Raw genomic sequence first — 21,525 nt, 5'->3', positions numbered from 1 at the left:
CTTCCAGTTCAGAGCAACTTTCACTGCATAGGACAGAGGGAGCATTTCAAATGTGCACAGTTTTCATTTCAAATGCTTAAAAATTAAAAGCAATAGGAAAATGATTGCACTCTGTTAAGGAGACTAAAATATCCATCTCATCAAGGAGACAACAACTTTCATATTGTGCCTTTAATGGGGGAGCCTCCCTGCCCCCTCCAACCTCGTTCTTCACACAGCCGTTAGGGGAAAAAATGGTAATATCAGCAGTTCAATTAGCAACTCACCAACTGAAGAGTAACTCCCTTCAAACAAAATACTAAATGCTCCATCGCCAGTAATTTCCAGTGACGGAAACCCCGGAGAAGCCACTTACGTTGTTTCTCTAGGATTTCCACCGATATCCTACTGAAGTTACGGCAGGAGATCAGGGAGGCACAGCAGAAATTCTACCCACTATGTATATAAAACATTCACAAGATTTGGGATTTAAAATGTGTTCTTCATTATTTTAAGTCCTCACCATTTCTTCAGTCACCACAGCTTAAGGAACAAACAAAAATGATGTGTTTTAAATGGTTACTTTTAAAACCATTTTTTAAATTCTGGTACATCAGTTGTACTTTCATAAATGTTCTTCTCTGAATATAGGGGAGTGACTGGTGTATTTTATAAGGAGTTCTAATAAAGCACTACCTTACGTACACAGAGCAATTTATAGTTAGGACTTGTGATTTTCAGCTTTTATTTTTTTTGGAACTCAGGTCAAAAATGCAGCCAAATACATGTTTTTTCATGTCAAAAATAAAACATTCATAATCATAGAACTTTGAGTTTAATTTGCCGTAACATTTTGGAAGGAATATAATACTTCAAATAAATAATAAACTTCATACACTTAAATGTACATTGCTAAGGAGAGCTGGACGATATTAGGTGCAAACCGAATGTTGGAATTCATCTTTCAAAGGTAGTTATCAATTTAAATCTAAACTCAGAAGCTTTTAGTCTGGATTTTATTACATTTACTGCATCACTCCACCATCCGCCCCCCACATCTGTTCTCCTTTAGGTGAACAATGATAGCGCAGGATGTTAGAATGGTTTCTAGTGATGGAACCGCAACTTCACACGCTCGCTGTTGTAAAAATGGAAAATTTGTTGTTACCCATTGGATAAATTATTTACCCAAGGGGCAGATAAATAAACAGATCTAACCACTGGCTATGATATCTACTGGGTCTGTGTTGTTACATCTATGAGTCCATTGCTCAAAAATAAGTTAATATTTTTAAATGAAAAAAAAGTCAGCATGCACAAAAAAATTAAGCTTTTACTCAAAATTCTGGGCTGTGTACTGGTCAACTGTTACAATCAGCTGTTTGACCAAATTCTGGTGAGACTCCTCCAAAATGAACCAAGTTGGAATATCAAACCAGTGGAAGGCAAATGATCAACCTCTGATTTGGGATGCAGCATTCAGCCAAAGGCGTTGGTCTGTTTTCAAAGTTCAATTTAAAGAAAAACTCATCCTGATAATTAGATTCAGTATCATGAAGTACTGGTTTTCTAATCTGGATTTTCTACTGCACATATGGATAAGACACACCACTATCTGAAGGATAGCCTCTGCAATGCAGCAATGAATTTCAAACCTGTCAGTGTTAAACACTGGTGAAGATCCTACAAAAGACCACTGAATGCTCAGCAGTTATTTTATGATAATTTTGACATTGTTTAATTCCCAGTTCTTAAAGTTTAATTTAAAATGTTCCAAATATACTTGATTTTGTGAAGTTCATCTGATTGTTGATTTTTGTAACAAGTTTAAAGTATACTTTGTGCACATATCACATACCTCTTTCCAAATAATGGTCTGCCACGTGCCATTTCTTAAAACTGGAAAGAAAAAAATAATTTCTGTAACACCAACTTGCTTTTTGTCTTCTCAACGTAGCTCTAGTTAAATCAACACATTTCATTACTGGTCAACTGTTACCATTAGAGATAGCTATCTCACTAAATCACATTTTAAAAACAAAAATTCACAGCATGTATTAATAAGAGACCAAGCATTCAATTTGGACACATTTACAGTTCACTTTGCAGTTAGAGTCAGATTATTCATCACATCCGCAAACCATAGTCTGTGCAATCATTGCAAAGAATTACCACCAAATCTAGTGCCAAGATTAGTTTTGCTTTTATTTATTTCACATTTGCTTGGTATGTTGATGTGGTTCCATCCTGACACTTTCGACAACTCAGGATTGTTTGAAGTTTGTAATGCTCATAAAACAAGACTTCACTGACCACAAACCCATCTGTCAAATCTCATTTCTAAAGCAAAGCGTTAGAAATATAGGGCCATAGAGTACAAAAGCAAAGAAGTTATGCTAAACTTATATAAATCATTGGTGAGGCTGCAATCAGAATATTGGATCCAGTTGTGGGCATCCTACTTTAGGAGGATATTAAGGCTATGGAGAGAGTATGGAAGAGGTTCTCCAAGACGAGATGCTTTAGCTATGAAGGGAGACCACAGAAACTGGGCCTCATCACTAGAACAGGGTTGAGGTGGTTTGATATTTACCTAAAGAGGGAAAAAAAAATCTATTTTCACTGGTCGGTGGTGGTAACTATTTAAGATCATCAAAAGAATAAACAGGTTAAGGGAACACTTTTTTTTTAACACACTGAGGGTTGTTAGGGCATGTAATGCCCTACCAAAAACAGTGGTGAAAGTAGAGTCCATAATAGCTTTTAAAAGGGAGATGGATAAATGTTTGAAAAATAAATACTTTAAAAGGTATGCGGAGAGGACAGGGGAATGGGACTAAGTGGATAACTCAGAGACCGAGCCCAGGCAACATGGGCTGAACGGCCTCCGTATGTGTTGCAAAATTCTGTGACTTTATGATTAATCTGGTGAGCAGTCTACCTGCGAAAAGGACACGCAGGGAAGTGAACATAACCTCACGCTGAATTGAGCAGCAACTCCTGCATTCTCAGATAAGCCAGAGAAATGCTTTCTTGTTTATCGCGTGATCTTCTTATTTACCTGCCTATTTCAAAGGGAAAAAGGAATGAAATAGCTGCTTCTGTTCATTGATCAATGAATGAATTGTGGGCAGGGCCTTTGTTTTACAGTACCCAAATTAAATGTTCTTTTTTTTTTACTTGAACATACATGTGAATTAAGAATAGGAGTAGGCCATTCGGCCCCTCGAGCCTGCTCTGCCATTTGATAAGATCATGGCTGATCTGATTGTGCCCTCAACCCTACTTTCCCGTCTACCCACTATAACCTTTGACCCCCTTGTTAATCAGGAATCTATCTAATTCAGCCTTAAAAATATTCAATGACCCTGCCTCCACCGCTCTCTGGGGAAAGGAGTTCCACAGACTCACGACCCTCAGAAAAAAAAAATTCTCCTCATCTCAGTCTTAAATGGGGGACCCCTTATTTTTAAACTGTGGCCCCTAGTTCTAGTCTCTCTCACAAGGGGAAATATCCCCTCAGCATCTACCCCTTCTAGTCCCCTCAGGATCTTATATGTTTCAATAAGATCACCTCGCATTCTTCTAAACTCCAGTGTATACAGGCCCAACTTGTCCAACCTTTCCTCATAAGATAACACCCTCATCCCAGGAATCAGTCGAGTGAACCTTCTCTGAACCGTCTCTAAAGCAGTTATGTCCTTTCTTAAATAAGGAGACCAAAACTGCATTCTAGATGTGGTCTCACCAATGCCCTGTACAACTGTAGCAAAACATGTCTACTTTTATATTCCATTCCCCTTGCAATAAATGACAACATTCCATTTGCCTTCCTAATCACTTGCTGTACCTGCATACTAACTTTTTGTGATTCATGTACGAGGACACGCAGATCCCTCTGTACCTCAGAGTTCTGCAATCTTTCTCCATTTAAATAATAAACTGCTTTTCTATTCCTCCTGCCAAAATGGACAAGTTCACATTTTCCCACATTATACTCCATCTGCCAAATTTTTGCCCACTCACTTAATCTATCTATATCCCTTTGCAGACTCCTTATGTCCTCTTCACAACTTACTTTCCTACCTACCTTTGTGTCATCAGCAAATTTAGCAACCATACATTCGGTTCCTTCATCCAAGTCATTGATATAGATTGTAAATAGTTGAGGCCCAAGCACTGATCCCTGTGACACTCCACTCGTTACATCTTGCCAACCTGAAAATGACCCATTTATGCCTAATCTTTTATTCACGCAAATATGTTACCCCCTACACCATGAGCTCTTATTTGTGTAGCAGCCTTTGATGTGGCACCTTGTCAAAAGCCTTCTGGAAATCCAAGTACACGACATCCACAGGGTCTCCTTTATCCACGTTGCTTGTTACTTCCTCAAAGAACTCTAATAAATTAGTCAAACACTATTTCCCTTTCACAAAGCCGTGTTGACTCTGCCTGATTGCATTGAGATTTTCTAAGTGCCCTGCTATAACCTCCTTAATAATAGCAGGGTACTTGAGGTTCTGGGATTTTTGTCTGCATTTTGGGGACTGCATTTGCAATTCCATCTATTTATGATTAGAGACCAATGGACTTAGTGTCTACAAAAGTGAAATTCTGTTTTTATTAAATAGAATTATGGGATTTCCATCAGTACTTTGGAAATCATTCCACAATTTAATTCACTGTCAAAACTACAAATGAGTGTTCTTTATTATGAGAGGCTCTTTTGCCTAACCTACGTAAGTCAGAGTGGGAGGAACAGAAGGAAGCTATTCCTTCATTGGATTGTTTGTCTGTACATATGCTCTGCATTGTTGCTAGTCACGCTTGCTATGCATTTTTAAGCTATTACTATCCATCTTATGACATGTTCTAATTACAAATCTATGTAAAGCCTGTAAACACAAAGAACAGCATAATTACTAGCTCTGTAATGTGCATTTTGGACATCATGCTTAGTCAAAATGCTATGATTTTGTATTTCAAATATGGTAATAAAAGCACACTTTATTTTTACATATAATGTCAACTTATTATGTTCTAAAGTAGTGGATTGTCAATAAAATGTTGAGACTATTTTATGAAGTTTCTACTGTCTAGCATAATGTTTGTAAGTGGTTCATGAAACTGAAAATCATCTTAGACTACAATCACCTCTGTGTCCTTTGAACCTGTGTGCCCATGGAAAACAAAAATATCTAATTCCAGTCAGCTCAAAGCTTTTTTTTGCTTGCATACAACAGTGCTGAAATCAGTTCAAATCCAACATGCAACATTCAATACAACCCATCTAAACCAAGGGTGATGAATCTGTGTTGGAATCAGTTTGACTTGCCTCAGTTCAGATGCATGCTGAATTAACATGGCAAATTATAATCACTGCACTAAACAAACATGTTCTATTCATTCATATCTCCTTCTTATACCACATGCTTTCCTTTTGTCTGTTATGTTCATTTAAAAAAAAATTTTGGACATAGATGACACCGGCAAGGCTGCTTGTTTTGCCCTGAGAAGTTGGTGGAAACAACTAGTGGTTTCAGAGGGCACAAGACTCAACTACGTAGTGTGGGACCGGAAGACTGAAGGGCGTTACTGAACCAGTTGGGTTTTAATGACAATCTGGTAGCTTTTGGGTCATTTTCCTAGTGTCAGCCCACAAATTACCAGATTTACTGAATTCAATTTCACAACCTGCCACGGTGGGAATTCAACTTCTGGTTCGTTAGTCTAGTTCCATAACCATTGCACTACCGTACTCTATCATTTAAATAAAAATCACTGGAACAAAGTATCAACCTAGCTCAGTTGATGATACTGTCAACCTCTGAGTCAGTAAGTTGTGGGTTCAAGCCCACTACGATCTTGAATAATGAATCCAGACTGACACTTCAGTGGAGTACTGACGGAGTGTTACACTGTCAGAGGTGCCATCTTTCAGGTGCAACATTAAACCAAAGCCCCTCCTCCATCTGCATGTTCCAGTGGTTCTAGTCGATCCCAATAAGCCCATAGCACAATTTGAAGGAGAGAAAGGAATTCCTTAGTGTCCTGGCAAATAATCATCCCTCAATCACGATCAGAAAAACCCAGATAAACTGGTCATTCATCTGATTACATTTGTGGGACGTTTGTGTGCACAAAATGACTGCTAAATTACCAACATAATGGCAGTGACTGCACTTGAAAGTAATTCCTTGTACGTGAAGCACTTTGGGACATTTCAACAGACAGAAAAAGGTGCTATATAAATACAAGTTCATTCTTTTCTTTTGCCCATACATGTTCAGAAAAAACAAGCAGCAATAGGTCAGTGTAGAGATGAGGGGGCTCACTTTAGCAGGACAGCTCCATTAATCCACACACAATGATCCCATATCCTCTGCCTTGATTATGACACCAAGTTTTGGTATCATCAAGGCAAATGACAAATTAGCAGTGAGTAGAGACTTCTTCACCAGGCACTGCAGTCATTTATAATCTCCAGTTAGTACTTGAGTACTCTAATCATAGTCTACACAGATAATACTCCCAACACAACACAGATAATACTCCCAAGATAACTTATTTTTAATGAAAAGCATAATTTTGGCCAGTGGACTACACCCAGGGATGCTGTGTGCCCGACAGATGATGACAATTTTTAACAATGAAGCAGTGTTTTATTATAACGTTATTTGTTCATCAGCTGTACATCAGGTGGGGTGACATTGGATGAAATACTGTAATCTTCCGATAGAGACTTCAATACTGTTACAAATCAACAACAACTTGCATTTATATAGTGCCTTTATCATAGTAAAACATCCCGAGGCACTTCACAGGAGCTTTATCAAACAAAATTTGACACCGAGCTACATAAGGAGATATTAGGACAGGTGACTAAATGCTTGGTCAAAGAGGTAGGTTTTAAGGAGCGTCTTAAAGGAGGAGAGAGAGGTAGAGACACGGAGAGGTTTAGGGAAGGAGCCGTAAAAGATATTACAAAAGGTAAGTACCATTGAATAGATTGCAGAAGTGTTCACACTTCATCATGACACTGGATGGTTTACAGCAGGAATCTCCAGATTACAAGCAAGAAATCCCTGGTGAATACTTGCTCATCTTGAATATCAAAGAACTAGTATTGAATCAGACAGAGACGGTTTCTATGATTTGCAATATCAATTAGATTTTTATGGAGTTTGCACGCTTCGCTCTTACTTGCAGTAATTTACTTAGTTCACAGAATCTCTCAAATATTCTGATCCTTCACTTGTCAGGCACTCACCTTTGGTTTTCTTCTTGTTGACGGTATTATCAGCTTTATGTCTTTTCTGTTACAAAAAAAAAACAAATAGAATTCAAATACTTGGAAAGCAGTATGTCCTTTGTAACCTCAGACTGTTTTGAGACAAAGGTTGCTCATGAAAAATAAATCATACTTCACTAGTTTTGTAGATATGCTTCAAGATCATGATTTTTCAAAATAACTTACTTTGCTATTAGCAAAGGCACTGTAACAATCTCCAATACTTTGGCGCACAAAGTGATTATACTGCAGGCAACGGAACTGGTTCTCAGACTTTTGACTAAAGCATTTGCGAAACTCTGCCAAAAGGCAATCAAATACATATGTTACACGATAACTGGTATGCGGAATCAAACACATACATTTGAGATTTTATACGCCAGTTTTATCCTCTCGCCAGCATTTTAGAACCCATTAGTAGCCTTTTTGTGAAAGTATTTTGCATATTTTAACTCTGGCCTCCATCTTATCTCTCCCCTTTCTTCAGGTAGTCCTTTAGAGGGACTCTGAAGAATAATTAACTATCTTCTTCTCTCTCAGATGCTGACTAATTACTATGCAACTCCCGTATTTCTGTTTTTATAATACACATATATAAAACTTGTTGCTTTAGATCACATGAATATTACTGTCCACAAGGCATGCATCATTAATTACCAATGCATTTGTAAACATTTTTGAAATGGCAAAGATAAATTAATGTGACCACATGCACAGAATGCACATGGTTGCCTAATCATGCACTTGGCTCATCATATACATAGATCGTGACCAAATTATGCGACATGAGCTAAGCACTTTGATTGTAGTGGTAAATCAAAAACATAGGTGGAAGTAGCCCTCAGTTTGGGACAAAGTTGTTTTGCACTGGGAGTGCATGGAGACCTCACTATAGATTGCGGTCCCACTGATGAAATATGTTATCATACAAAATTTAAATAGCCTATAAAACTGACTTTGGTGGAGGCAAAAATGTGTTCATGAACAGATTAAAAAATATGCAAGTGATAGTTCAAGAGCTCAAAACAAATCCACAGCTCAACATAAAAACTACAAATATAACAAGATCACTCAATATCAGGGGCAATGCTACTTTTTTCTGCGAGATGGTCGATTTCATATTGATGATGCCAATCCCACTTTTCAAGTTAGTTTCTATAAGTCTCCCTCTGACTATTAAACCACATATGCCAACTTAATATGAGCACAAATGTAGTCAATTGCAATAAAACCGAAACATTTTACACATGATTCAATTAAAGCCTCTCACATCAATTCCCTGGAGCTGACAGCATGTGTTATATATTCTGACAAATAATGGATAACTGATTAAATCAGTGTGTTCAAAACTGGAAAACAAATCCTCTAACTTACACACTAGTTTTAATGGCTAAGATTGTGGTGTTTCTCTTTTTCAGATGAACTAGTCCACTGAATACACAAGCTAAACATGGGTAACAGTCAATGCACATCAGTGAAGTTGCACAGAGGAAGCAATACAGCATAAAGGCTTTTTTCTGCTCCTAAAAGTTATTTGATAGATCTCAACCCCACCTATACTTCTCATCATATTCCTCAATCCCTTTCTTACATCAGAACTCCATTAATTGCCTTTTGATCTCGGATAATATTTGCTCCAATAGCAATCCCTGGTAGCTTATTTCACGTCGCTTACTCTGGGCAAAAAAAATTCTGCTCGATTTCCCTTCTTACTCCTTCTACCTTCCTAATTTTTAATGTGCATCCTGATATTTGAACCCTTCACCAGTGAACAAACACAAAATTGGACAATAAAACTGAAGTTATTTTATTCAGGATTTAATCTGAATACTAAAATTTAATGAAGAATCCGTTATCTGTCAGAATTATAAAAATCTGCTGTTAAGATTTTAGGTTCGATAATTTGTTTTAACAGATACACCTGTGTGATGTAAAAACATTTTCTTTCTCATCCTCACTAAATTAAGTACTAATAACAAATTGATCAGCATCAATATTTCAGGTAAGCTTCTAAACATCATCACCATCGTTACAGCCCCAGCAGCAGGTCACATTAGGTAATAAACAGAGCGTAAAACTGACAATGACAATCCTAACCTACTCAATCAGGAGTTCAACTTCATTTGTTAATAAAAACCCAAATCTGCACTCATCTCGACAAGCCAAAACACTTCATACAAGTGTTTTTCTATAAAGTGCATGTTTTCTAAACTGGCAAATAAGTCATGCTGTGCTAATTGGAAAAAAAGGATTGAACCAATCCAATGAAACATCAGGTTTTCCATTAAAAACATATATGCAGTGAATCAATACCAGCATAAGTATTCACTTCAACCATTCCTATTAACAGAGTATCCTCTAATTGTCATGTATTGTATTTTACCACGCCATCTATAGATCAATTGTGCATAATGGATATTGGCATTCAAAGTCCCAACAGCAAATACTTCAGTTTTAAAAATAGTGACGATGGAATAAATCAAATTAGGAAACGGATTACTGTTAGTGGAAAATATTTTGAATGTTCAGCTGAATAAACTTATTTCTTAATTGAGGTAAAACAGGAATATCACAGAGAAGCTGAATATTTAAACTGAAAGTAGCTGTCTCCTGTTCATCCATACACCACTGAGCATTATTACAAGCTAAACAAATATTCTCACAGCAACCACAATGACACCAGTGAATACACCAAAAGCAAGCAACCTAAATTAACCAATAGAAATGGTTCTTACAAATAGTCAGAACAACTATAAAACAATGTCTTCTGTGATGCCACTATACTCAGCCATTTTTATTTTACGATGTGGAGATGCCGGTGATGGACTGGGGTTGACAATTGTAAACAATTTTACAACACCAAGTTATAGTCCAGCAATTTTATTTGAAATTCACAAGCTTTCGGAGGCTTCCTCCTTCCTCAGGTGAATGTGGAAATGAAATCCTTCAATCCTTGGAAATGATTTCATTTCCACATTCACCTGAGGAAGGAGGAAGCCTCCGAAAGCTTGTGAATTTCAAATAAAATTGCTGGACTATAACTTGGTGTTGTAAAATTGTTTACAATTTTTATTTTATGCTGCTATTGGCAAAATCCACTATTTCCATTTATATCCACTGTAAAAACAGAGCATAGGTCAAAGGATATATTGGATATATTTATTGAACATACAATCCCAACATCGCTTGTGTGTTATTTGGTTGGGATTGCCTGTCAGATAAACATCACCTGCGAAGGATTCACAATGTGTATTTTGTTTTTCCTTTTAATGAAGAGCTAGTTTACCATGGAAATGCAGCTTCCCAAAGAGTGTTACTAATACCCCAGTTAGAGATTCCAATTCATAATTAAGAGGTTCAAAAATATCAAATGTAAGGAATCTTACAACACCAGGTTATAGTCCAACTGTTGGACTATAACCTGGTGTTGTAAGATTCCTTACATTTGTCCACCCCAGTCCATCACCGGCATCTCCACATCAAAAATATCAAGTGAGTGGTTCCTGAAAATAAAGTGTTCTATTTTAATGGCGATATTGGAATCCAGGACAATTTCGACTTGTTAAGCTGGGAGAACAACAAAATAACACAGGAAAAGTCAAGGACAAGAGAAGGCCATTCACCTGATCGAGGTTCATCGCTTTAGTACCGTAACTTTCCCATTATAGTGTTGATTCTGAACGTCAGTAATGTTTTTGCTTCGACTGCCCTTACTGGCAAATTATTTCAAGCATTTATTAATCTTTCGAGTAAAGAAGTACTTCATAATATCTGATTTAACTAACCTTTCACCAATTCAAATTTATGTCCTCTAATCCTACTACAACAACAAATTGCATTTACATAGTGCATTTAAAGTAGTAAAACATCCCAAGGCACTTCACAGGAGCTATTATCAAACAAAATTTGACATTGAGCCACACAAGGAGAAATTAGGGCTTGGTCAAACAGGGAGGTTTTAAGGAGCGTCTTAAAAGGAGGAGAGAGGGGTGGAGAGGTATACGGAGGGAATTCCAGAGTTTAGGGCCTAGTCAACTGAAGGCATGGCCGCCAATGGTCGAACGAAGAAAATCGGGGATGCGCCAGAGGCAAGAACTGGAGGAGCACAGAGATTGCAGAGGTTGTAGGGCTGGAGGAGGTTACAGAGATAGGAAGGGGCGAGGCTATGGAGGTATTTGAAAACAAGGATGAGAATTTTAAAATCGAGGCATTGCCGGACCACAAGTAGGTCAGCAAACACTGGGATGATGGGTGAATGGGACTTGGTGAGTGTTAGGATACGGGCAGCAAAGTTTTGTATGAGCTCAAGTTTACAGAGGGTGCTAGGTTGGAGGCCAGCCAGGAGAACATTGGAATAGTCGAGTCTAGAAGTAACAAAGGCATGGATGAGGGTTTCAGCGGCAGATGAGCTGAGGCAAGAATGGGGACTGACAATGTTACGGAGGTGGAAGTCGGCGGTCTTGTTGATGGAGAGGAAATAGGGTTGGAAGCTCAGCTCAGGGTCAAATAGGACGCCAAGGTTGCGAACAGTCTGGTTCAGCCTCAGACAGTGGCCAGGGAGAGGGATGGAGTCGGTGGCTACTCTCCTGGCTATAAAGTGATATTCTGGGCTTACTGTTTAATATACCACAAAATCCTCAAACATAATCTTTCCACACTGTACAGCTTGAGTTTCTCTAAAATTTCCTCATATCTCATCCCTCTTACACATAGGATAAATCTTATTGCTCTTCTCTACACCTTCTCTAATGTTTGTAGAAGAATGAATAAATGAACTTGCATTTATGTAGCACTTTTTACATCCTCAGCACATCGCAAAGTGCTTCACAGCCAATTAATTACTTTTGATGTGTAATCACTATAACTTTGGCAAACACAGCAGCCAATTTGTGCACAGCAAGGTCCCACAAACAGCAATGAGATAAACAGAAAGAGCAGACAAGGGTAACACAGTAGATGTAATATATTTGGATTTTCAAAACGCCTTCAATAAGGTACCGCATTGTAGACTCACGGCTATGGTCAGCGCATGTGCAATCGGGGACAGGTAGCAGAATGGATAGCAAGTTGGCTACAAAACAGAAAACAGAGATTAGAGGTTAAGGAAAGCTACTCAGGCTGGCAAAAGGTGTGAAATGGTGCACCACAGGGATCGGTGCTGGGACCATCATTATTCACAATTTACATTAACAATTGGGATTCGGGAATCAGAAGTACAATTTCAAAATTTGCGGACAACACCAAATTGGGGGGTGTAGTCAATACAAAGGAAGAATGTGTCAAAATGCAAGAGGACATTAATAAACTTGCAGAATGGGCACGTAATTGGCAAATGAATTTCAATATAGACAAGTGTGAAGTGGTGAATTTTGGTAGGAAGAATAAGGAGCCAAATACTGCTTGGATAATAATAATCTAAACGGGATACAGGAACAAAGGGATCTGGGGGTACAGATACACAAATCACTAGAAGTAGTGATGCAGGTTAATAAAGCTATAAAAAAGGCAAATCAAACACTAGGTTTCATTTCTAGAGGGATAGAATTGAAAAGCAAAGAAGTTATGTTAAACTTGTATAGAACCTTGGTTAGATCACACTTGGAATATTGTGCACAGTTCTGGTCTCCATATTATAGAAAGGATGTCGAGGCATTGGAAAAGGTGCAAAAAAGATTCACAAGGATGATACCAGAACTGGGAGGATATCCTTATCAGGAAAGCTGAACAGGTTGGGGGTCTTATCTGTAAAAAAGCAATGGCTAAAGGGTGGCTTGATAGAGGTCTTCAAGAAAATGATAGGGTTTGATGGGCTAGGCATAGAGAAAACGTTTCCACTTGTGGGGGAGTCCAAAACTAGAGGTCATAAATATAAAAGAGTCGCTAATAAAACCAGTAGGGAATTCAGGAGAAACTTCTTTACCCAAAGAATGGTAAGAATGTGGAATGCGCTACCACAAGGAGTAGTTGAGGCAAATTGCATAGATACATTTAAGGGGAAGCTGGATAAGCACACGAAGGAGAAAGGAATAGAAGGGTATCCTGATGAGGTTAAATGAAGTAGGAAGGGAGGAGGCTCGTGTGGAGCATAAACGCCGGCATAGACCAGTTGGGTCGAATGGCCTGTTTCGATGCTGTAGTTTTGATGTAACTCGATGTAAACGATCAGATAATCAGTTTTAGTGATATTGATTGAGGGATAAACGTTGGACAGGACACCTAGAAAACTCCTATGCTCTTCTTTGAAGTGCTGTGGTATCTTTTACACCCACCTAAGAGGAAAGAGTCTTAGTTTAACGTATCATCCAAAAGACAGCACCTCCAACAGTGCAGCACTCCCTCAGCGCAAAATTTAGGCTGACACTTCAGTGCAGCACTCCCTCAGTGCTGCACTGAAGTGTCAGCCTAAATTTTGTTCTCATTTCTCTGGAATGGGGTTTAAACCCACAACGTTGTGACTCAGAGGTGAGAGTGCTACCACTAAACCATGATTGACACATATGTAAGTGCGATGTGGTGAACAGATCTGAACACAGCACTCCAAATAGGTCTGGCCAGTACATTGCGAATACCCAGCATTATTCTGGAGACTTGCACTCTACTGTTCTGTCTATATATCCCAGCATTCTGTTTATTTTTTTTTATTTGTCGACACATTGAAAATGAGTCTCCCTCTGCCAACTTACTCTTATTCCTCCAACTAATGTATCAATGTTAAGTTTCATTTCTAGTGCCAATAGATTATGTAAATCCTCCTGCAGCTCTTCAGCTGGAAAGCTCATTAAACCTGGTGTATCTGCTACTTAAATGCAGGTTCTTGCACTGGGGCTTAGGAAGGTAACGGGCAACGTTTTCTTCGTGTTTTTTCCTTGGTGATACTTTTAAGCACTCCAAGGCGAGATGTGCCACATGTTCTAATGTAGCCTTTTCCTTACATTGCCGAAGCACTTGATCTCCTAGCTTTTGAAGCACCCTCTAGTGTAAAGTCGCTACAGTTCGTTTTAGCATCAGCTCTCCAGCTTCAAATGTGCAATACTCCTGTTGTCAATTGCTAAAGTAACGGAATGAGTTGTTGTGTGAAGTCAAGAGAAACGGTAGCTACTCAAGGGATTTCATAGAGAAAATATCTTGCTTTTATATGTTGGATCAAAATAATACCATTATAAAAGTGGATTAAATGTCAGGCTCCAGCAAAGGCTCAGAAATTTATTCAGACAGTTGACTTAGTTTATCTCAGCTGGGCCACTACAACTGGCTTCAATGCCTTGGGTTAAGAAGTGGGAAATCTATATCACTATGTAAAGAACCCTGCTGGAAATGTTCATGTGAACGTTCAATAAAGAAAGGATCGGGCTCAGCTGTGGTCTCCTGCAGTCAAATAACCGGATAACATTCATTGATAAGGTTCACGTGTGAATACCAGCCATTTTGGAGAAGTAACAATACTTGTAGAGTCAATGTCTTCAGGATAAAAGGGGAAGGAAGCAAAGCGACAATAAAAATTATATCCTAAATGTAGCCACAGTAAGTGAAAACTGGAACGGACCAAAGAACATATTACTTTTATCAGTGCCATTTGATGTTATTCTGTAATATCTATATAATGAAGTCTCATGTCTGGCACATGTCCTTTCAAAGGCATTGCAAGAGGCATTACACATCTACAGGACAAAATTTAGTCACTGGCTTAATTGTTAAATAACCATGTTGCTTGAATGAGCTGCAAGTGAAGGTGGGTTTTAAAAATTGCAACAAATTATTTTGCACAGCAGTTTAGCATTTCTCTCAAACCAAATTGGGTGCGTGCCATCCCCTAGTACCTCACGGCCCTACCCTCAGTCCCACCTTCTCTCTTAACTGCTCACATTGCAGCACCTCTCCAAAAAGGTTCTCCTCACTGCCCCCTCCCACTCTATTGTATACATTCTCTGCAATCTTCCTGCACACCTTAGTCCCGAAAAAGCTATGAAGTAGATACTAAATACATAAGTAAAAGAATATGTGATAGCCATGCAGGTTGTGGAGATAGAGAGAAGGATGCGTACAAAAGGTCAGAAGGAAACAATGCGAAGAAAAATAGACACCATAATTAGAAAAGTGTGCACAATAGTCACATTAGAGGAGAGAACAGAGGAAAGAAGGAAAGAAAAAGGATAAAAGAATGTGGGAAAATAGGAAACACAATTAAGAGAAATATAATTTTTGTCTGAGCAATGCCACAGGAGATCAATTGCATTATAATACATTATACCATGAAACGCACAAAGCTCCTCTCATAATAGTCAAATGCATGCAAGGGATTCTAATTAAACTTGAAGCATTCTTTTATTTATTTCTATCCATTTCATTAAAAAAATTGAGTATTTTAACTTGAACCATGAGGATTTAAATAAAATATCGAAGATGTAGATGTTTCAATAATCATGTCATTACTCATTCATCTCCCTAATGCTATCAGGTGCCTCCAACCCAATGTCCAAACAATGATATGAGCATTCAATGGGAAATAGCAAAATCAAACAGAAGAATGTTAACGGTAGTCATAGTAACCTTTTATAAATCACGAGCTTTGATATAACACCAGCGACATTCAATTTGTACAGAACTTTTTTGTCCACATGGAGATCACAGGATTCACCAAATGTTTGAACAGCTGTCTTCCCTCACAATGAGAATCAAGTACTAAACAAAGTTCCTCCTGCAACCACACTGCCATCAATGAAGAAGAAAACCTAACCAATTAATTCACCATCAAGACAAAGATGAAACTCATCATTTTTTGCACAGTTCTGAGTACAGGTCATGTCTCCTATGTCGTCAAAATGTCATCTCAAACCATGGTAAATCCACCTCACCCCTTTTCAAACTTATAAACTTGCTCTAAGCTTAACATTTATTTCTCTCTTATACGCATCATACAGAGAAAAAAATATTTTGGGGATTCACTAGATTTGATATTTGTCTAATATTTACCTTCTTCACAACAGTTTTTTTTTTAATATAGAGCTGATGGCTACACCTGCTCCTATAAAGCCAGTTTCACCAAGGTCTCTTAATTAAGACCAAACTACATTCAGTTGAATCTCATTCCTGAAAAAAAAATGTGGCATCATATGCAGAGTCCACGCAGCCCAGAGATTTAATCTATTCTTTGACCCTGTCCTCATCTGTCCACGTTCCAGTCACTGCCCTCCACTCTGTGGTACTTATAGGGTATGGTAGTGTTGTGGTTGTGTCACTGGAGTAGTAATGCAGGAGGCTTGGACTAATAATCCAAAGAATGTGAGTTCAAACCCAACCATGGTAATTTGAGAATTTGAATTCAGTTTCTTGGAATTGCTGAGTATATGGGAATGCTGTTAGCATTGGAAGGTGGGAAAGAGGAAAACGACATGAAACATTAATTGTATTGCTGTTGCTAACTGTGTGAATTTTCTCTCAAAAACTTCAAACGGTGATAAGAGCTGGTGAATGCAGAGGGAAACCCACAAAAGAGGTTTAATATTACCAGCCATCGATCAAGTGTTTTATACAAATCTGCCCACAATCCTTTAGATCCACTCAAGAAACCAGAAATCAATTTGATGAGTCCTAATGCACAACAACACAACATACAGATAGAATTAGCCATTAAATGTGCTTAGGTAGCATCAATGTGGAATTTTAAAAAAAACAGTTGGTTCAATAAACCCTCAGTTAGAATCAAAATCTATTTTACAATTACATTTAATGGTAAAATCCTGATGACATATTTTCATTGAACATGGTAGAAAAGCAAAAGTGCCAGTCCAGCTTTTAAGTACCCAGGTCTCAACACATATTTCATAAAACACAACAGCTGACAATACTGATGAATGGCAGTAATGGTAGCATCAAATAAATGTTCTTAAGAAAATATGGCCGAAGCTGCGTTATTCTATTTCTTTTTTAATCTCCTCTCCATATTTTGTTACTCCTTGACATCCCCTAATGTCTGTCCCACAATTTACATAATTCCTCAGTAAAGAGGAGGGGGTACAGATGGCAGGGCTTATATTTTCAGGACTGAGATTGTGCTGCTCTTGAACTAGCTGCCAGTGATGTTTGAGCTCCTTTTCTACTTCCGTTCCTCTTTAAGAAACTGCTTCGGCGTAGTGCTGCCATAGCCTAAGACTGGGAATTCATTAGGTGTAGAATCACACGGGAAACCTGCATTGTACAACTTGGTGACACACTATACAAGTACACAGATTTGACCTTAGTTTGGTGGCAAGCAAATCACAATCTTTGAACACATCATTTAATTTCCAATCTAAACACAATATTGTGCATGAGGTGGATTTAAGGATGGTGCCCTGCACAGACATGATGGACACATGGGGCTCGATTTTCAAGCTGAAGTGCAGGTGATTTGGGGGCGGGGTTCCGAAAATTGGGACAATCCTGAGCGGGTGAGGAAGCCAGCTTCAACCCGCCGACTCCCGGGTTCCCCACAGATGCGTCTGTGTGCGCGCGCCCTCCTCATGAGTGCAGACGTTCCACTGGCAATTAAAGCCGGCGGGATGATAGTTAACACAGTATTTGAAGTAGTTAATTTCATGGTGATTGAGACAGGGGGCCGATTTTCATTCAGCCTCAGTGTGTTTCCCGTGCTATGGGAAACACTCCATGTTTTAGGAAACATGTTTCAGCCAGCAGCCAGTTGGACGTTGAAATGTTTGTTTGACAGATGGGGATAAAAGGTGAGTTATTGCAGCAGGGCACTCTGTTCTTTCAGACAAACTTTTGGCTGGGAGTTCTTTGTGTTTTCACTGAAAATTCTTAGTTTCCACTCAGAATTGTTCTGTTGACACATATTTACCAACTTTTCAGACCCCCTCTAACTGACACCATCAGGATGGGTGGGGGGGGGGGGGGGAGGAGGCGCCATGACTGCATTCAGTACTACATCCAAAGACGAGGAACATCACCGGCCTCGCCAGGCACGCCGTGCACTTCTGCCACTTGGAGCTTCACAACACAGTGCTGCACCACAGGCACCTGCACAAGAACACAGAAGGCAACAACAGAGAGAGCGATGTCGCAGGAGGCACTACCCTCGCCAGAGGGTCTACAGACCAAGGCTCTGCTTCCTGGACTTCTCTGAGGAGCAGTGCATGTGGAGGCTCAGAGTGAATCGCCAGGTGGTCGCAAAGATCTGCAGCCTCCTTTAAGCCGAGCTGCTCCCGGCTGGGCCTCGCGGCATCTCATTACCCGTCGCTGTCAAAGTCACCACTGCCCTTAACTTCTTCACCTCCGGAGCATTCCAGGGTGCCACCAGGGACATCGCCGGGGTCTCTCAGTCGTCTGCACAAAAGTGCATAAAGCAGGTCACCAGCGGCCTGTTTCGCAGAGCCTTACGGTACGTCAACTTCCTCATGGACAACCTCAGCCAGACAGAGAGGGCATTGGGATTCCACTCTGTGGCTGGCTTCCCACGGGTGCAGGGTGCAATCAGCCGCACCCATTTGGCAATCAGAGCACCTCCACACAAGCCAGGACTGCTCATCAACAGAAAGGGGTATCACTCCATCAACACTCAGCTCATTTATGACCACTGCAAAAGATTCCTTCACGTGTGCGCCAGATTCCTGGCAGCTGCCACGATTCCTTCGTTCTGAGGGAATCCAACATCCCCGGGCACTTCCACGCACCGAACACCCTTAAGGGCTTGCTCCTTGGGAACAAGGGATGCCCCCTGCACGCGTGGCTCATGACACCTCTGAGGAACCCCATCACTGAGCAACAGCATTGATACGCCACAGCCACATCGCCACCAGGTCTACAATTGAGCATGCTATTGGGCTGCTCAAGATGCCATTTAGGTGCATTGATCGTCCTGGGGGAACGCTTCAATATGCACCAGACAGAGTGGGACGCATTATAGTTGTGACCTGCACAACAGAGAGGGGTGCCGTATGAGGAGGCCCCATCCACATCAGCCATCCATATTGAGGAGGCGGCGGCGGCGGAGGCGGACGAACCCATGGCCAGAGCATCGGCTCACCGGGCTGCTCGTGAGGCCAGGGAGTCACTGATATGTGAACGGTTCTCCTAACATCAGAAAAAGTGTGAAGAGTCCAGTCTCCAGACCACCTGAGCAGCGCCAACACCAGCACCACCGCCCCGCCCCCCCCCCCCCACACACACACACACACAACTCTCCAACCTGCACAAAACAGTCCTGCAACTACACATACACATAATGTAAAGTGACCCAATGGGTGGCATCAAGTGTCGCTGTTCACGATGAATCACATGAAAGGGCCCTATCACAAATGCCGGTGAAGATTGGCACGCGGCAGTAGTGGTGAGAATGATAACATTTAATGTGAATATAACAAAAAACAAATATAAATGGAAAACATGACAGTCTGTCAGACACCCTTGTGCATACCCTTCATGCGCACAAATCCTTAGCCTTTCTCTTCCTACCACTTCTACGTGGTGCATCCCCTGTGACTGCAGCAGATGTACTGGCAGGTTGCTCACTTTCATGCCCTGACTGCTTAGATGCTTTCAGCCTACACCCTCTGGGGTTTGAAGCCCGTAAGAGCCCCTCCAAAGGCCGCTCCACCTGCATCCGTGCAGGTGCAGACTCGGCCATCTGGAGAGGAGGCAGCATTGCGGGTACTGGTTGAGAGGGGGGCAATGGGTGAGATGTGGGAGTGCTTTGAGTGGCGTCCCCACTTCCATGTCCCCTTTCACCATCATCCCTCTTCTGGGCCAGGCCCACATCACTCCTAACATCGTGCTGGAGAACAGTTTGGAAGACATGTGTAATGCCTTGTAAGGCCACTTCTAAAGTATCTGTCAGTCTGTTTAAGGCGGCAGAATGTTGTTCACCGAGTCCGAATGACTGTTGTCAGGACCTGAATGGACTCATTTGTGAGCCGTGCTTGAAGCTCAATGGAGGCTAGCCTTCTCTCCATCACAGACATTCCTGCACTTACCTGTGCCGCCATTCCACTAATGCAGGAGTTGGACTCCTCTATCCTCTGCACTATTGTGGAGAGTGTGCATGGCACCTGTTCCAGTACCTCGCAAATGTGCTGCTGTCCCTCGATCATTCTCCTTTTAAAGGATGGTCCCCGGGGTTCAGCATCTGCATCCGCATCCAGCTGAGCAGAGCAGAGCAGAGCAGAGCCTGAAGATGAGTGCACCCACCGACGCGGACTCTCCGCAGCTGCTCCTGCCACAAGTGTCTGCTTGTGCTCACTTGTGCGTGGAGCCAACCCAACTAACTGACTACTAGGAGCCACCGAGGTGAGAGTATCTGCACCGGTGGATGTGATGGTGCACCCTCAGATGCCGGGAACTCCTCTGAGGAATCGCCCTCTGCCGTCGCTGTGGTCGTTGAAGGGCCTGTAAGAGAACAGATGGCAATATTAAACATCATCACAGATGTATCATGTTGCGATGAGCATACTGAGGTGTTGAACATGCCAAGCATTGTTAACATCAATTCGTGTTGTGTGTGATGAATGGTAAAGTTGCGTCACCAGATATTTGTGGGATGCCAGTCTCAGCGTCCCCGACAGACAAGCACTCGAGGGTGCGGCTGATCTCCAACGCCTCCTACTCCACGTCTGTGAGGACCACTATTTGTTGTGGCCCCCCTACAGTCCTCGCCCTCTCACGTACATTTTGCACTCTCTTCTCCTAGAAGGGGAGAAAGTATAGATGTGTGAATGAGTGATGGTGAAGTAGCCAAACAATGAATGCATTGCTTTGGGTGAGGCTGACCGTGAAAGAGATGCATCAGAGGGTGAGTATAAGACAGAGCCATCACACTGGATGAGGATTAGGGTGAGTGGTAGTGGTGTGGTGAGGTGACTAATGGGAAGGTGAGGAAGTGCTCAGGAAATGCAGGTAAGTTGAGGATGAGCCTAAGTGGGTGTGAGGAGTGATGTGATGGAGTAGTCTTGGCGGTGCAGAATGAGTTGGGGGGGGTGGGTGATGTGGAACACAGAATGCTGGAGAATCAATAAGTGTACTCACTTTTGCTGACCTAGTTAAGTCATTGAAGCCCTTCCTGCACTGGGGCCAGGTGCGGGAGGTGTTGCTGCTGCTGGTGAACTCCTCTGCCACCTCGAGCCAGACCTTCTTGGTGGCAGAGGCAGGGCACTTCCTTCCATCTGTGGGGTAAAACACTTCCCTCCTCCTCCTCACCACCCCGGCTAGTAGCTGCTGCAGTGAGGCATCATTAAATCTCGGAGCAGCCTTGCCCTGTGCTG

At 41.0% G+C, this 21,525-nt stretch overlaps 1 protein-coding gene across 3 annotated transcripts in view; it reads right to left on the bottom strand.

Annotated features, from left to right (window-relative positions):
- The window catches only part of atp8a2 (ATPase phospholipid transporting 8A2), a 450,298-nt gene that overhangs the window by 317,487 nt on the left and 111,286 nt on the right, over positions 1-21,525 (bottom strand). For all 3 annotated transcript variants that reach the window (XM_067986025.1, XM_067986027.1, XM_067986028.1), the window contains exons 5-6: positions 7,253-7,298; positions 1,838-1,878 (exon numbers count right to left, since the gene is read on the bottom strand). In XM_067986025.1, coding sequence (XP_067842126.1) covers positions 1,838-1,878; positions 7,253-7,298 — 87 coding nt within the window. The remainder of the gene's footprint in view (positions 1-1,837; positions 1,879-7,252; positions 7,299-21,525) is intronic.

This window comes from Heptranchias perlo, chromosome 6, assembly GCF_035084215.1.
Source record: "Heptranchias perlo isolate sHepPer1 chromosome 6, sHepPer1.hap1, whole genome shotgun sequence".
NCBI classification, from domain to species: domain Eukaryota; kingdom Metazoa; phylum Chordata; class Chondrichthyes; order Hexanchiformes; family Hexanchidae; genus Heptranchias; species Heptranchias perlo.
This window is presented reverse-complemented; position numbering and strand designations above follow the sequence as displayed.